The sequence below is a fragment of the Hemiscyllium ocellatum genome, chromosome 35, assembly GCF_020745735.1.
Source record: "Hemiscyllium ocellatum isolate sHemOce1 chromosome 35, sHemOce1.pat.X.cur, whole genome shotgun sequence".
Taxonomy (NCBI): Eukaryota; Metazoa; Chordata; class Chondrichthyes; order Orectolobiformes; family Hemiscylliidae; genus Hemiscyllium; species Hemiscyllium ocellatum.
Genome location: NC_083435.1, coordinates 15,228,681 through 15,246,990, shown reverse-complemented (window position 1 = coordinate 15,246,990; position 18,310 = coordinate 15,228,681). Strand labels below are relative to the sequence as shown.

General features: G+C 51.1%; 1 protein-coding gene across 2 annotated transcripts in view; it reads left to right on the top strand.

Annotated features, from left to right (window-relative positions):
- LOC132832750 (uncharacterized) overlaps window positions 1–18,109 on the top strand; it is a 58,868-nt gene extending 40,759 nt beyond the window's left edge. For both annotated transcript variants that reach the window (XM_060850875.1, XM_060850876.1), the window contains exon 7: window positions 15,424–18,109. In XM_060850875.1, the coding sequence (XP_060706858.1) occupies window positions 15,424–15,657 (234 nt within the window). In that variant the 3' untranslated portion in view covers window positions 15,658–18,109. The remainder of the gene's footprint in view (window positions 1–15,423) is intronic.
- The last annotated feature ends 201 nt before the right edge of the window (window positions 18,110–18,310 follow it).

Genomic DNA, 18,310 nt, shown 5'->3' with positions numbered 1-18,310 from the left:
AACCCCAAACCTAATCTGAACCCTAACCCCAAACCCAATCTGAAACCCAAACCCCAAACCCAATCTGAACCCTAACCCCAAACCCAATCTGAACCCTAACCCCAAACCCAATTCGAACCCCAATCCCAATCCGAACCCCAAACCCAAACCGAACCCTAACCCCAAACCCAACCTGAACCCTAACCCCAAACCCAATCTGAAACCCTAACCCCAAACCCAATCCGAAACCCTAACCTCAAACCCAATCCGAAACTCTAACCCCAAACCTAATCTGAACCCTAACCCCAAACCCAACCCGAACCCTAAACCCAAACCCAACCCGAACCCTAAACCCAATGCAAACCCTAACCCCAAACCCAATCTGAACCCCAAACCCAACACGAACCCTGAATCCCGAACCCCAAACCCTAATCCCAAACCCAACCCGAACCCCGAAACCCAAACCCAACCCAAAACCCAAACCCAATCTGAAACCCAAACCCCAAACCCAACCCAAACCCTAACCCCAAACCCAACTCGAACCTGAACACCAAACCCAACTCGAACACCAAACCCTAAACTCAACCCGAACCCTAACCCCAAAACCAACCCAAACTCAAACACTAAACCCAACCCGAACCCTAAACCCAACCCGAATGCTAACCCGAACCCCGAACCCTAAACCCAACCCTAATCTTAAACCCAACCCAAACCCAACACCCAACCCAAACACTAACCCAACCCTAACCCTAACCCCAACACTAAATTTAAACCAAACCCTAACACGAACCCCAAAACCCAAAGCTAACCCTAACACCAGCTCTAACCTAAACGCCATCCCTCACCCTAACCCTAAGTCAAGTCCTAACTCTAACCCTAACTCTAACCCCAACACTAAACTTAAACCTAACCCTAACACTAATCAAAAAACCCAAAGCTAACCCTAACCCATTCCTAACCCTAACCATAACACTAACCCCAAATCCCAACCCTAACCCTAACCCAAACGTCAACCCTAACCGTAATCCTAACCCAAACCCCCAATCCCAACCAAAAAACTAACCCCACCTCAAATCTAACCCTAACCATCACCCTAGTCCTAACCTTAACCCTAACCCTAGCCCCAACCCAAATTCTAACCGTAACCCTAACCCAAATCCCAACCCTAAACCTAACCCTAATCCTAACACCTAACCCCCAATCCCAACCCAAAAATGAACCCATCTCAAATCCAACCCTAACCATCACTCTGACCTTAACCCTAATCCCAATCCCAAACACAACCCTAAACCCAGCTCCAACCCTAACCCTAACCCTAAACCTGACCCAAACCCCAACAATAACTCTAACCCTAACACCCAACCCCAACCTTAAACTTAACCCTAACAGCCAACCCCAAAACAAAAACTGACCCCACCTCAAATCTAACCCTAATCATCACCATAGCTCTAACCTTAACCCTGACCATCACCCTGACTCGAACGCTAATCCCAACCCCATACCCAACCCTAAACCCAGCTCCAATCCTAACCCTAATCCTAACCTTAAACCTAACCTGGGCGGCACGGTGGCACAGTGGTTAGCACTGCTGCCTCACAGCGCCTGAGACCCGGGTTCAATTCCCGCCTCAGGCGACTGACTGTGTGGAGTTTGCACGTTCTCCCTGTGTCTGCGTGGGTTTCCTCCGGGTGCTCCGGTTTCCTCCCACAGTCCAAAGATGTGTGGGTCAGGTGAATTGGCCATGCTAAGTTGCCTGTAGTGTTAGGTAAGGGGTAAAATATAGGGGTATGGGTGGGTTGGGCTTCGGCGGGTCGGTGTGGACTTGTTGGGCCGAAGGGCCTGTTTCCACACTGTAAGTAATCTAATCTAACCGAAACACTAACTCTAACCTTAAACCTAACCCTAACCCCAAACCAAAAACTAACCCTAATCATCACCCTAGCCCTAACCTTAATCCCAACCCTAACTTTGGTAGTGTTCCTGAACAAAGAGACCTTGGAGTGCAGGTTCATAGCTCCTTGAAAGTGGAGTCACAGGTAGATAGAATAGTGAAGAAGGTGTTTGGTATGCTTTCCTTTATTGGTCAGAATATTGAGTACAGGAGTTGGGAGGTCATGTTGCGGTTGTATAGGCCACTGTTGGAATATTGCATGCGATTCTGGTCTCCTTCCTATTGGAAAGATATTGTGAAACTCGAAAGGGTTCAGAAAAGATTTACAAGGATGTTGCCAGGGTTGGAGGATTTGAGCTACAGGGAGAGGTTAAACAGGCTGGGGCTGTTTTCCCTGGAGCGTCGGAGGCTGAGGGGTGACCTTAAAGAGGTTTACAAAATTATAAGGGGCATAGATAGGATAAATAGACAAAGTCTTTTCCCTGGGGTGAGGCAGTCCAGAACTAGAGGGCATAGGTTTAGAATGAGAGGGGAAAGATATAAAAGAGACCTAAGGGGCAACGTTTTCCCACAGAGGGTGGTACGTGTATGGAATGAGCTGCCAGAGGGAGTGGTGGAGGCTGGTACAATTGCAACATTTAAGAGGCATTTGGATGGGTATATGAATAGGAAGGGTTTGGAGGGACATGGGCCGGGTGCTGGCAGTGGGACTAGATTGGGTTGGGATATCCGGTCGGCATGGACGGGTTGGGCCGAAGGGTCTGTTTCCATGCTGTACATCTCTGTGACCCTGTGACTGCAGGAGTCAGCTCCCTCTGGTGGGGATGGGTGCTAACTACATGCCTTGAAGCCTCGGCCTACTGTCATGTCATTTCTCCACCGGGCCTGGGGCCTGAGGAGGGTTTACGTGCATCCTCGTGGGGGTAGGGGCGGTGGGGAGAGGGGTGGGGAGAGGGGTGGGGTGCCCGAACAGGCTGGGGGAGTCTTCTCTCTGGAAAGCAGAAAGGATTTGGAATTTTCCCTGACGGTTCAAGGCCTGCCCACTTTGTCAGCAGGACCCCGTTAACATGAGGGTCGGTGCCCATCTCCCGGCGGCTATATTTCAAAGAGTGAACCCATAAACGTAGGTGGGATTACCAGAGGGAACCGAGGATTTAACGAGCATCAAGGGGAACCAGTGAATGGATGCCTGGATTTCCAAGACATTCGTTGTAGTGCCCCATGGTGTTGTGGTTGACTTATTGACACTAATCGGGGATTGGTTAGCCGGGAGGAAGCAAAGAGTTGGTACAGTCTCGGTAAACGAGCCCAGTCCCACAGGGGTCAGTGTCTGGGGGCTCGACTGTTGGAGATCTGCATAAGTGGTCTCAAGACTTTGTGGGCAAGCGCTCCCCTCACGAAGTCAACAAAATGCCCCGGAAGATTTACTCACAGGATCGGCCGAAGGTCGCTGCTGTGAGTGAATCAGAGACTTTGTGAGGGGCTGCTGTTGCAGTGACAGAGTGGGTCTCTCCCTCTCTGCTCTGATGACTCTGATGCTGCATCAATCTGGGCCGATGGGGGAAGGGAAACAAACCGACCCGGAGGAAGAATAGTGGGCCATTAAGGACGTTACTGTAGAATCCAGTCAGTGTGGAAGTAGGCAATTCAGCCCATCGAGGCCATACCTGCTCCTCTGAAGAGCATCCCACCTAGACCTACCCTAATTCCTGTAACACTGAATTTTCCCATGGCCAATCCACCCAACCTACACATCTTTGGATACTACGGGGCAATTTTCCCATAGCCAATCCACCCAACCTCTACATCTTTGGACACTACGGGACAATCTTCCCATGGCCAATCCACCCAACCTACACCTCTTTGGACTGTGGGAGGAAACCTACGCAGACACGGGGAGAATGTGCAAACTCCACGCAGGCAGTCGCCCTGAGGGTGGGATCGAACCTGGGACCCTGGTGCCGTGAGGCAGGGGTGCTAAGCGCTGAGCCACCAATGAGGGAATGGCTGGGGGAGCCTGAGTTTTCAGGAGTCAGTGTCACCTTTTGCCTCAAAGCAGAGGGAACTGCTTTAAACTTCAAATCAAAAATCGCGTGACACCAAGTTACAGTCCAACAGGTTTATTTAAAACTTCTCGGTTTCGGAGCTCCCATTCCTTTGACAGGCAGCGAGGGAGAGAGAATATGTCAGACACAGAGTTTATTGTGAAAAATTAAAGGGTCCTATAACTTATGCAAATATATTGAACAAACCTGGATGGCTATTAAGTTCTTGATCAGTTAGGATGGACGTTTTGACTGAGTAATGTGTAGACTTGTCACCAAGATAACGTTTGGCTTAAATGAAATGAAATAGAAATTGCTGGAAAAGCTCAGCAGGCCTGGAGAGAAATCAGAGTTAACACTTCAGGTCCAATGACCCTCCTTCAGAACTTCTCTCCACCAACGCCGCCAGACCTGCTGAGTTTTTCCAGCAATTTCTGTTTGTGTTTGAGAATTACAGCATCCGCGGTTCTTTCGGGATTTTTTAAAAATAGATCGCCAACTTGGATTCAAGGTGGGCTTGCCAATTGGATAAAAACTTGGCTTGACAGTAGGAGAGAGAGAGAGAGAGAGAGAGACGATCGCTTTTCAGACTGGAGGCCTGTGACCAGCGATATTCCACAGGGATCAGTGTTGGGTCCACGTTTGTTTATCATTTATATCGATGGTTTGGATGAGAACATGGTTAGTAAGTTTGCGGATGACACCAAAATTGGTGGCGTAGCGGACAGCGCAGAAGGTGATCGAACATGACAAGGGGATCTTGGTCAATTAGGTCAATGCTCTGAGGGGTTGCAAGTGGAGTTGAGTTTGGAGAAACTCATGGTGCTGCATTTAAGTAAAAAAAATCTAAACCTCATACAATTCACGGTAGAGCCCTGGGTAGTGTTGTAGGACAGAGAGACCTAGGGGTTCAGGTACGTAATTCTTTGATATTTGCATCCCAGGTAGACAGGGTGGTTAAGAAGGCGTTTAACATCCTTGCCTTCATTGCTCAGACCTTTGAGTGTCGGAGTGGGGACGTCATGTTGAGGTGGTACAGGATGTTGGTGAGGACTTCTGCTGGAGTACTGTGTTGGTTTCTGGTTGCCCTGTATATTATTAAGCTGGAAGGGGCTCAGAACATGTTTACCAGGATGTTGCCAGGAACAGAGGGTTTAAGATATAAAAATTGACTGGAAAAACTGGGACCCTTTTTTGACTGGAGCGTCAGAGGCTGAGGGGTGACCTGATAGAGGTTTACAAAGTCATGAGGAGTATGGATAAGGTGAATGACAAGAGTCTTTTCCCTGGGTGGGGGAGTTCAAAACAAGGGGGTATATTTTAAACCTGAGGGAGTGGTGTGTGTGTGTGTGTGTGTGTGTGTGTGTGTGTGTGTGTGTGTGTGTGTGTGTGTGTGTGTGTGTGTGTGTGTGTGTGTGTGTGTGTGTGTATGTATACGGAACTGCCAGAGGGAGTGGTGGATGCAGGTACAGTCATAACATTTAAAAACCATTCGGATGAGTACGTGAACAGGAAAGGTTTGGAGGGATATGGTCCAGGGGCATGCCGGTGGGATTAGTTTAGTTTAGGTCAGTGGCTCAGTGGTTAGCACTGCTGCCTCACAGCGCCAGGGACCCGGGCTCAATTCCACCCTGTCTGTGTGGAGTTTGCAAACTCTCCCTGTGTTTGTTGGGTATCCTTCCAGAGTCCAAAGATGTGTAGGTTAGGGTGGATTGGCCATGCTCAATTGCCCACAGTGTTCAGGGATGTGTAGGTTAGGGTGGATTGGCCGTGCTAAATTGTCCCACAGTGTTCAGGGATGTGTAGGTTAGGGTGGATTGGCCGTGCTAAATTGTCCCATAGTGTTCAGGGATGTGTAGGTTAGGGTGGATTGGCCGTGCTAAATTGTCCCATAGTGTTCAGGGATGTGTACGTTAGGGTGGATCGGCCATGCTAAATTGTCCCATAGTGTTCAGGGATGTGTAGGTTAGGGTGGATTGGCCATGCTAAATTGTCCCATAGTGTTCAAGGGTGTCTAGGTTAGGGTGGATTGGCCGTGCTAAATTGTCCCATAGTGTTCAGGGATGTGTAGGTTAGGGTGGATTGGCCGTGCTAAATTGTCCCATAGTGTTTAGGGGTGTGTAGGTTTGGGTGGATTGGCCATGCTAAATTGTCCCATAGTGTTCAGGGATGTGTAGGTTAGTTGCATTAGTCAGGGGTAAATGTAGAGTAATGGGGCAGGGGGAATGGATCTGGGCTGGATATTCTTCAGAGGCTCGGTGTGGGCTTGTTGTGCCAAATGGCCTGTTTCTTTATGGTAAGGACTCCATGATTATGGTCAACATTGACTAGATGGACGGAAGGGTCTGTTTCTTAAAATAACTGAGGTAATGAATTTGTTGCAAATGGAATATTTAGTTTAAGGCTGTACAAGTTCAATATCTACTGTATCGGGAAAAATGTCGTGGATCATATTCTGAAGGAAAAGATGTGACATGTTAAACTTTCGTCTTCAGTTTTTACCTGAGAGGAGTGAGGGTAGAACCTGCCTCGTCCCACTATGATTGTACAAGGGAAATCATTAACTATGAGCACTCCGGCGACAGCGACATCAGGGTGATGTTTCCTTTTGTCAATTTATTTGCCAAAAATCTTCTGTTCAATTTGAATGAACTACTTAGGTGTTAAGGAAATCCCTTTGTTATTGTGGCTGTCAGTTTAATGGATGGATGATGTTTTGGGGGCTATTGAGAAAAGATATTGCTCCTATGTGACCGCTCCTTCACCCACACTGTTCAGAATCCCGCTCTGTGAATGAGTCTACCACCCACCAGCTGGAGGAGTTCCAGATGGCACCGTGATTGTATCTGGTAACCAAAATGGCGTTAACTCAGTGAAAGGCATGTGGATAATAATATATATACGGTGAACAGTAATCCAGTCCCAATCGTGCCCATGGCTCTGACAGTGGAATTTTGACATTATATATGTATTTGCTCAGTCCTCAGCCTTGTACCATAGTAACACTATTTTAATTAGAACATAGAATATTCCAGCGCTATCCAGGCCCTTCGGCCCTCGATGCTGTTCCGATCTGTGAAGCTAACCTGAAGCCTCTCTAACCTACACTATTCCATTCTCGTCCGTATGCCTTTCCAATGCCCATTTAAATGCCCTTAATGTTGATGAGTCTCCTCCTGTTGCAGGCAGGACGTTCCCCGCCCCTACTACTCTGAGTAAAGAAACTACCTCTGACATCTGTCCTTTATCTATCACCCCTCAATTTAAAGCTATGTCCCCTCGTGTTTGCCATCACCATCTGAAGAAAAAGGCTCTCACTGTCCACCCTATCTAAACCTCTGATTATCTTACATGTCACAATTAAGTCACCTCTCAACCTTCTCTCTCATGAAGACAGCCTCAAGGCCCTCAGCCTTTCCTCGTAAGACCTTCCCTCCATACCAGGCAACATCCTAGTAAATCTCCTGTGCACCTTTTCTAAAGCTTCCATGTCCTTCCTATAATGCAGTCACCAGAACTGTACACAATACTCCAGGTGGGGCCTCGCCAGAGTTTTGTACAGCTGCAGTATGACCTCATGGCTCCGAAACTCGATCCCTCTACCAATAAAAGCTAACACACCATATGCCTTCTTAACAACCCGGTCAACCCCTATTAATTCTGCACTTCACAATAACGTTGCCTATCTATTATGCTAAAATCCAGTGAAAATGTTTCACTCCTGATCATTTGGTGGATTCAAAAACTGACTACAATCCATCCTTTCCATTCAAAATCATTTAGGGTGAAGTACTCTATTGAAGTCCTGGCACTGTGTCCTCCAAAAACAAACAAGTTCCCGTTCCGTTTATCAGATAGGTTCGGCCACTTTTGGGATACTGCTTTCAGTTCTGAGCTCCCTGCTATGGGAAGGATGTTGTGAAACTTGAAAGGGTTCAGAAGAGATTTACAAGGATGTTGCCAGGGTTGGAGGGTTTGAGCTATAGGGGGAGGCTGAACAGGCTGGGGCTGTTTTCCCTGGAGCGTCAGAGGCTGAGGGGGTGACCTTATAGAGGTTTATAAAATCATGAGGGACATGGATAGGGTAAATAGACAAAGTCTTTTCCCTGGGGTGAGGCAGTCCAGAACTAGAGGGCACAAGTTTCGGGTGAGAGGGGAAAGATATAAAAGAGACCTAAGGAGCAACATTTTCTCACAGAGGGTGGTACGTGTATGGAATGAGCTGCCAGAGGATGTGGTGGAGGCTGGTACAATTACAACATTTAAGAGGCATCTGGATGGGTATATGAATAGGAAGGGTTTGGAGGGATATGGGCCGGGTGCTGGCAGGTGGGACTAGATTGGGCTGGGATATCTGGTCGGCATGGACGGGTTGGACCGAAGGGTCTGTTTCGGCGATGTACACCTCTATCACTCTCCCTAACTCTATATTTATCTAACAGCCAATAACTTTTCCAATATACTGGTCAATATGACACTGCCACTTTCTTGAGGGCAATTGTGACTGGCCTGGTCAGTGATGTCCATACCCCAGGGGCACATCTGAAAAGGTGTTGCTGATGTTGAAGAAGGAGCCAAAAAGTGACCCTCTAGCAAACCCCAGGAAGGCGTTTCAGGGAGCTGGGGGTGTCGGGGGTGGGGGAGAGATGGTTTATTCTATGTCCTGTGTATTTATTGACTTGGCTGACGCTGCTGAGTATGTGCAAAACAAATCTACTGATGTTACAGAAACAGAGAGGAAGGCAGATTGGATTCAACGTCTGCAAAGTGAGCTGGATCAGGCGGGGTTGGGGGTTTGCAAGGGTTTGGCAGGTGGAGTAGAGTGTGGTAAAATGGGAGGCTGGGTCAGAGGAACAGAAATGTTCCGATGGGGGAAGAGCTATGAACAGGCCCCTCAGTCCAGCTATACCATCCAACACGATGATGGTGATCTGTCCGGGCCCCCACCCCATATTCATACAGCACAGACACAGGCCGTTCGCTCCAACCAGTCCATGCTGACCATAATCCAAAACTAAATGAGTCCCACCTGCCTGCTCCTGGCCCATATCCCTCCTAACCGTTTCCTATTTACGTACTTATCCTATTTCCTATTTACAAAGCTCATTCCTCACACACAAACCACGCTCTGTGTAAAATAAAGTTGCCCCTCCTGTCTTTTTTAAAGCTTTCTCCTCTCAACTCCGAACTTTGACCCCTGGTCTTGAAATCCCCTCCCTGAGGGAAAAGTCACCTTCCACGCACCTTATCTACGTCCCTCATGATTTTGATAAACCTCTGTAAGGTCACCTCTCAACTCCTAAGCTCCCAAAGAAAAAGTCCCAGCCTCTCCTTACAACACAAAGCCCTCCGTTCGTGGTAACATCCTGGTAAACCACTTCTGAGCCCTCTCCAGTTCAATAACATCCTTCCTGTCACGGAATGGGGCACAGTATTCCAAAGGTGGCCTCACCAACATCCTGTACAACATCAACGTGATGTTCCCAACTCCTCCACTCAAAGAACTGAGCAATGAAAGCAAGCATGTTAAACACCTTCTTAACCACCCTGTCGACAAATTCTGTATTCGGACCTTCAAGGGATCCCTCACGGCATCCTTCAGCCTGTATTGCTGGAATGATTACCTTCCAGTTCATGTCCTGGGTCGGAAAGGACAAAGGTAGTTTTGCACACCATTCTGGATGTGGTCTCTCCAATGGCCTGTACAAGTGTAGAAACATACCCCTACCTTCATGTTCCAATCCCTTTGCAATACGTGACGATGTTGCATCCTCCTGCATAATGTGCTGCAGATCTGTTAGCTATTTATGTTAATATTGGCCTTTATTAGATTAGATTACTTACAGTGTGGAAACAGGCCCTTCGGCCCAACAAGTCCACACCGACCCACCGAAGCGCGACCCACCCATACCCCTACATATACCCCTTACCTAACACTACGGGCAATTTAGCATGGCCAATTCACCTGACCCGCACATCTTTGGACTGTGGGAGGAAACTGGAGCACCCGGAGGAAACCACGCAGACACAGGGAGAACATGCAAACGCCACACAGTCGCCTGAGGTGGGAATTGAACACTGTGAGGCAACAGTGCTAACCACTGTGCCACCCTTCTAAAGGTGATGGAGTGTCAAAGTCAAGACGTCTCACCGGAACTGTGCAAATGAACAGGAAGGGTTTAAAATGATGTGCTGACAAATGGAACTCAGTTAGGTTAGGATATCTGGTCGGCATGGACGAGTCGGGCCGAAGGGTCTGTTTCCGTGCCTGTACGTCTCCATGACTGGGAAGTGGGCCGGAGGCAGTTGGGGAGTGGGAGTGAGTTGGGAAGGTAGGGGTTGTAATGAGGTGGGGTCTTTGTTGTGCTTGCAGGGGTTTGAGAACGGAGATGGGAGGGAACGGGAGGTGAGTGAGGGAATGCCGAATCTAGGGGACGCAAATATAAGATTATCATTGGTAATTCCAGGCTTGCTGGCTGAGCTGGAAGGTTTGTTTTCAGACGTTTCGCCACCATGCTCGGTAACATCATCAGTGAGCCTCTGGTGAAGCACTGGTGTTGGTGACCCACTTTCTACTTACATGTCTCGGTCTGTTGTGGTAGGTGATATCGTTTAGGGTTCTGTTTCTCAGAGGTTGGTAAACGGAGTCCAAATCGATGGGTTTATTGATGGAGTTAAAAATCACACAGGTTATAGCCCAACAGGTTTATTTTGGTGATTGTGGAGAATAAGATTGTAAGACGCAGAATTTGTTGCTCAGGGTTACAGTGTGATATAACTGGAATTATACATTGAAAAAGACCTGGATTGTTTGTTAAGTCTCTCATCTTTTAGAATGACCATGTTGGTTTTAGTTCTTTCATTTGTCAAGCACAAAACTTCTTAAAAAGTTACATTCTCAAGTGAATGCTAACAATTGGTGTCATGCCGGCCTGGAGAATGCATTGTAGGTGTTAACTCCCTGTGAGACACTGTCTGTACCACAACGGTCAGACTGACTCTATTCCAAAAAAAAAACAGAGTTACAGAATCTTACATGGATTCATGCAGTTTTTGAGCAAAATAAAATGTAATTCTCCAATTTATTGATGGAGTTCTGGTCTGAATGCCAGGCCTCTAGGAATTCCTGTGAGTGTCTCTGTTTAGCCTATCCCAGGATGGATGCGTTATCCCAGGCAAACTAATGTCCCTCTTTGGCTGTGTGTAAGGATACTAGTGATAGTGGATCATATCTTTTGGTAGCCAGTCGGTGTTCGTGTATCCTGATGGCTAATTTCCTGCCTGTCTGTCCCATGTCGTGTTTGTCACCGTCCTTGCAGGGTATTTTGTAAATGACATTAGATTTTCTGGTTGTAGGTACTGGGTCCTTTCGGGTTGTCAGGAGCTGTTTCAGTGTCTTGGTAACTTTTGTGGGCTCCCACGATGCCAACAGGTCGGGATAACTCAGATCGGGAATCCGGGCGAAATGACCTCAAAAGGACCGGGTCAAGAATACGGCATGGTGGCTCAGTGGTTAGCACTGCTGCCTCACAGCTCCAGGGACCCAGGTTCGATCCCAGTCTCGGGCGACTGTCTGGGTGGAGTTTGCACGTTCTCCCCGTGTCTGCGTGGGTTTCCTCCGGGTGCTCCGGTTTCCTCCCACAGTCACAAAGATGGTGCAGGTTAGGGTGGATTGGCCTTGCTAAATTATGTTAGGTGCATTAGGCAGGGGTAAATATAGGATTGGGATGGGTTACTCTTCAGAGGGTCGGTGTGGACTTGTTGGGCCGAAGGGCCTGTTTCCACATTGTAGGGAATCTAATCTATTCTAATATCCTAATGCGCAGGCCGTGTGGAGGATCGTGGCAGTCCATTCAAAGGGAAACTATGATTTTCCATCAGGGAGGCGGGAACAGAAGGATTTGTTAATGAGGAACAGGGGCCAGCACAGAGTAGATGGACCGAACGGGCTGGACGTTTTCCACTTAACGCTCTGTAAAGGGACGTGGCTACCTATTAGTCAGAATCGGTTTGGTTATTGAAAAATATTTCGAGATATTTGAGCTGTAGGGGGAGGCTGGGATTTATTTTCACGTGGAGCACAGGAGACTTGAGGGGGTGACTTGCATAGAGGTTTATAAAACCTTGAGAGGCAGAGATAAGGCCTACTCCAGGTAGGGGTGAGGGCAGAGGCTTCAGGTGAGTGGGGAAGAGATACAAAATGGGCAAGGTTTTCACACAGAGCGGCCTGGTGTCAGGGGTAGGACTGAAGGCCAACCTGATTTTGTCGTCTTTGAAGGCAGAGGTAGATGTATCCTTGATGGCCCAGGGAGGTGGGGGATTACCAGGAGTAGAGACATTCCCCCGTGACCTCCTGGCCCCTGACCTCCGCCCTTCGCACCACCCACCTCCCCCCCTACCCCCCCGCGCCTCTCCTCCCTCGTCACTGCGCGGGATTTCCCCCGGCCTCCCGTCTGAGTTGTGAACTCGTGATCCAGCCCTCACCTGGGGGGAGGGGGAGGGGGGGGTGAGGGGGCGAGACAGAGAGAGAGGAGAAATGGCGAAGGCAAACGGGATCGGAATTCCTGGTTTTCCACGTTTCCTTCCGGAGTTACCCCGGGTTCGACGGCGGTCGATGCCCCACCTCCCGTTACCAACGTCTCGAACTCGTCGCGACTCGCGCCCAGCTGTCCGTCTTCTGTCTGCCGCACTCTCCCGAGGGGGGGATGGGTGGGGTGGTGGGGGGGGGGGAGCTCACCATCTCAGCCAGATGGCGACCCCCCTCCCCCCTCCCACGCGCGGAGCTCAGCAATTTCCGATCCTCCCTGGCCTCCAATCTGCTCTGCCCATTCTTGCTCCTTCCCTTTGGGATTTTCTGGCCGTTCTGGGATTTTGGCGTTTTCTATTTTGGTGCGGCCTTTGAGCTGTTGCCCTTGGTGTTGGGCCACCAGGGCCAGAGTTAGCCCATTGCCTCCTCGCCGCGGTTATACAGAGCCACGGTGAGGCCCCCACCTCGAGTGCGGTTACGGCCTCCTGCTCAGAGGAAGGGCACTGTTGCTACTGACCGAGTCCAGAGTCGAGAGTGTGGCGCTGGAAAAGCACAGCAGGGTCAGGAGGAGCGGGAGGGTCAACGTTTCGGGCATAAGCCCTTCATCAGGGATGAGGCTTGTGGGCCGGGGAGCTGAGAGATAAATGGGGGGGGGGGGGGGGGGGGGGCTGTGGGGTTGAGGGGGGATGGTAGCTGGGAATGGGATAGGAAGATGAAGGAGGGGTGGGGGTGGGGAGGAGGGTGGAGCGGAGAAATGGGAAGGACGACGGACAGGTCAAGAGGGCGGGTGCCGAGTTGGAAAGTTGGGGCTGGGGATAAGGTGGTGGGGGTGGGGCTGGAGGATGTGGAGAAACTGGTGAAGTCCACGTTGATGCCCTGGGGTCGGAGGGTCCCAAGGGGGAAGTTGAGGTGTTCTTCCTCCAGGTGTCGGGTGGTCAGGGTTTGGCGATGGAGGAGGCCGAGAGTCCGGCGACGGTTCCCAGGTTCGGCGGGACGGGCGCGCAAGGAAAGACTGGGCTCGGCCGGGATTTTACTCACTGGAATTTCGAATACTGGAGGGGGGGGGGGGGGGGGGGGGGGTAGTCTCGTCGAAACGTCAAAAATCCTGTGAGGGAGTGGACAGGCTAGATGCAGGAAGGATGTTCCCGATGAGGCGGAAGTCTGGGGCGAGGGGGGGGGGTGGGGAGGCAAGGTCACAGTCTCAGAATGAGGGGCAACCGATTCAGGACGGAGATGGGGATGAATTTCCTGTAGCTATCTCTCCCACAGGAAGATGGGGGAGGGGGTGTGGGGGGGTGCAGTTTGCTAGATATATTCAAGAGGCAGCCGGATGTGTCCCTTGAGACTAAAGGGACCAAGGGGTATGGAGAGAAAGCGGGAATGCGAAACTGAGATTGTATGGTCAGCCACTTCCCTGTCTTTTTCCCAAAAACCCTTGATTCCCCTCCTGATTAAAAAAATCTGTCAGTCACAGCCTTGATTAGACTCAATGACCCAACCTTAACAGTAAAGAAATCCACAGATTCACTCCCCTCTGAGAGAGGAAACTCCCCCTCACCTCTCTGTGTGAAATGTGTGACTCCTTACCCTGAGACGCTGCCCTGTGGTCCCTGCCTCTCCCACAACACTCTCTTCAGAAGGCATACGGTGTGCTAGCCTTCGCTGATGGAGGGATTGAGTCTCAGAGCCATGAGGTTATGCTGCAGCTGTACACAACTCTGGTGAGGCCGCTTTATTGTGTACAGTTCTGGTCACCGCATTATAGGAAGGATGTGGACGTTTCGGATACGGTTCAGAGGAGATTTAGATTAGATTCCCTACAGTGTGGAAACAGGCCCTTCGGCCCAACAAGTCCGCACCGACCCTTCGAAGAGTAACCCAACCAAACCCATTTCCCCTCTGACTTTTGCGCCTAATACTATGGGCAACTTAGCATGGCCAATTCACCCTGACCTGCACATCTGGGAGGAAACCAGAGCACCCGGAGGAAACCCACGCAGACACGGGGAGAATGTGCAAACTCCACACAGACAGTCACCCGAGGGTGGGATCGAACCCAGGTCCCTGGCGCTGTGAGGCAGCAGCGCTAACCACTGAGCCATCCCAGGATGTTGCCTGGTATGGAGGGCAGATCTTACGAGGAAAGGCTGAGGGACTCGAGGCTGTTTTCGTTAGAGAGAAGGAGGTTGAGAGGTGACTTAATTGAGAGATAGAAGATAATCAGAGGGTTAGGTAGGGTGGACAGGGAGGGCCTTTTTCCTCAGATAGTGATGGCCAGCACGAGGGGACATAGCTTTAAAGTGAGGGGTGATAGATATAGGACAGACGTCAGAGGTAGGATCTTTACTCAGGGAGTAGTAGGGGCGGGGAACGTCCTGCCTGCAACAGTAGTAGACTCGCCAACGTTAAGGGCATTTAAATGGTGATTGGACAGACAAATGGACGAGAATGGAATAGTGTAGGTTAGATGGCCCTCACATTGAGGGCCTGTACTGTGCTGTCATGTTGCCTATTTTTAAATTCCATTAAAACAAATGGCGACATCCCACTTGCCTTCCCCTTTAACCCCATCGAGATTTTAACCTCCGTGCCCTCTGACCTCGCCTATCCTCCAGCCAATCACTGACCGAGCTATGGTCTTCGAGCCACCAATCCCACGTCGAGGATCAAGTTTTGACAGCACGAAAGGGGCTGGGGGATGGGGTGGGGAAGATGGCGCTCAACGCCCAGTGGCGGCACAGCGACGCGAACAGCCGAGGGTCACTCCCTCTGTCTCTCCCCCCCACCCTCCCGCCCGAGGGCGAGCGGAGGGGATTTGAGCTCAGGACCCTGTAGTGAACCCCGAGCGGAGTTTGGAGGGGAGGGTGATGGGATCGCGGTGAGGGGGGGAACCGGGGCCAGGGAAGGTATTTGGGAATCGTGTGTGACGGGGCGTTGTTTGTTTGTTTTCTCTGTGTCCCCTCCCCCCTCCCCACCCGCAGTCGGCCAGTGCCCGGATTGAAGACCAGCGCTGTCACCCTCCGGCCTACAGCTCCCAGGCTCTCCTTGATCTGCTGCAGCGGCTGCAGGAGCAGCGAATGGACGAGCAACGAGCACCCCTCCCACCGGGACTGGCACCCAAGAGGGTGTCCCCCCGGGCCCAGGAGGACAGGCGATCCTCCATCTTCGCTCCCCTACTGAAAGGCATGTCGCAACGACGGGCCAACTCCAGCTAAAGGGACACGGCAGCGGGACAGGAGCAGCGGGACGAACACCCACCCCCCACACACACACACACACACACACACACACACATACACTCACACACACAGACACACACACATTCTCACACACACACACATGCACAGACACACACACTCACACACACACACACATACACACACACAGATACAGACTCATACATACACACACGCACAGATACAGACACACACATACACACATATATCCACACACACACACACAGACGCACACACATACACACACACATACACACACACACAGACACAAACATACTCACACACACAGACGTGCACACACACACAGACACACACACACAGAGGCAGGCAGACAGACACACACAAAACACACACACACACACACACACACACAAACACACACACACAGACAGACACACACAAACACACAGACACACACACACAGAGACACACACACACACACAGACATACATACACACAGACACGCACACACAAAAACAGAGACAGACACACAGACACATACACACACAGAGGCAGACACACACACAGACAGAGGCAGACAGACACACAGATAGACAGACACACACAGACACATACACACAAAGACAGACACACACGCACAAAGACACACACACAGACACATACAGACACACACACACAGACAGACACACACATACATACACACAGACACATACACACAAAGACAGACACACACACACAGACAGAAACACACATACATACACACACAGACACATACACACAAAGACAGACATAAAGACAGACATACACATACAGACACACACAGAGACAGACACACACACACAGATACACACACAAACAGATACACACAGAGACAGGCACATACACAGACACACACACAGAGATGGACACAGACACGCACACAGACACACACGCACATACAGATGCAGACACACACACATGGGCAGACAGACACACACAGACAGACAGCCACATGGACACATACATACACAGACACACACACACAGATACAGATACACACACATACACACAGACAGACAGAGGCAGACGCAGACACACTGACACCAAAATTCCCATCAGTCGGCTGATATGAGGTGGTACCAGTGAACTGACTGCAGTCAGCAGGAAAACTGGGAAAAATGCCTTGTTGTAGACTGTAATCCCCAGAGAGGGGTCAAACCCCCCCCACAACCTTAATGTTTGTCCCTTTCCTTCCACCTTCAGCTGGATTGTTGCTTCTGGGGGAAAGCGCCCCCTCCCCCAGCGTGTTTCCATTCAGGGACGGAGGGGTGTGCTGGTCCGGGAGAGTGAGTGGGGGGGGGCACAATGGGGAATCTCACCGTCCATCCCCATCGTTCACACCCCCTCCCCGGAATAACGCCAGGCCATGTGACTGCTCAGAGCTGTGCTCCTGTCCACCCCTCCCGGAGTCTGGGTGGGGGAGGGGGGTGGTGCGGAGGAGAGGGTGGGGTAGTTACGTGTTCCCCTTGCCTCATTTACCACAGGCCCGCTAACGGCAGACGGCCTCCACTCACCTCGCAACCACCCCTCAACTCGCGCTCCCCCCCCGCTTCAACACCAACGCAAAGCCCTCCTCTTCCTCGCCCCCACCCTGTCTCACCCCAGCTGGTCCTGTAGCTAACCCGACCCTCTTTCTTAATCGCCTGGACCCTCTCCCCTTAAGATACTGTCTGTAAACCCCCACCACTGTCAATAGTTTACCGCGACAACGTCCCCTTGGGCATATGCCCCCTTGCGCCACACAAATGCAGGTCAGAGTTGCCAAGTGTCTCCTCTCCGGGATGGGAGTGGGTGGGATTAGGGCCATGTCTAACTATATCCGTCCCCCCAGCATCAATGGAGGCTGAGAGGAGTGGGGGTGGGAGGGGTTGGATGACCACTGAAGTGGGCGCGTGTGTGTGTGTGTGTGAGTGTGTGTTGGGGGGTCCACCCCCCCAACCCCACCCCCCTTTCTCTCCAACGAGGGGAGACGCTGCGCCTTGCCCCTCCCAACCCCCACGCCTGTCCCATCCCTAGCGCGCCCTCGGCCTGGAATTGGATCCGGCACATGTCGGTTAACCCGGTTGTCTGGGGCCATCGCCCGTCCCTAGTTGCCCCCCACCCCTTGAGAAGGTCCGGGGGGTGGGGGGGGGGGGGGGTGAGCTGCCTTCTTGAACCGCTGCTGCCCACCTGCTGTGGGTTGACCCTCAGTGCCCCTGAGGGAGGGGGAATTCCAGGATTCAGTCCCAGCGACAGCGAAGGAACGGCTGATGTATTTCCAAGTCGGGACGGTGAGGGGGTCGGAGGGGAACTTGCAGGGGGGTGGTGTTCCCGCGTATCTACTCCCCCTTATCCTTCCAGACGGAAGTGGCCGTGAGTTTGGAAGGTGCTGCCTGAGGATCTTTGGTGACTTCCTGCAGTGTGTCTCGTAGATGGTACACACTGCTGCTACTGAGCGTGGGTGGGGGGGAAGGAGGGAGGGAGGGGATGTGGTTCCATTCAAACTGGGTTGGGGTGGGGTGGGGGCTGCTTTATCCTGGGCGATGTCGAGTTACCTGAGTGTTGTCGGAGTTGCAAAAATAAAATTTGGATTATCCTCACCCCATCCCAGGGTCGTGTCGTATCTCTCTGTCTCTCTGTCTGTGTGTGTGAC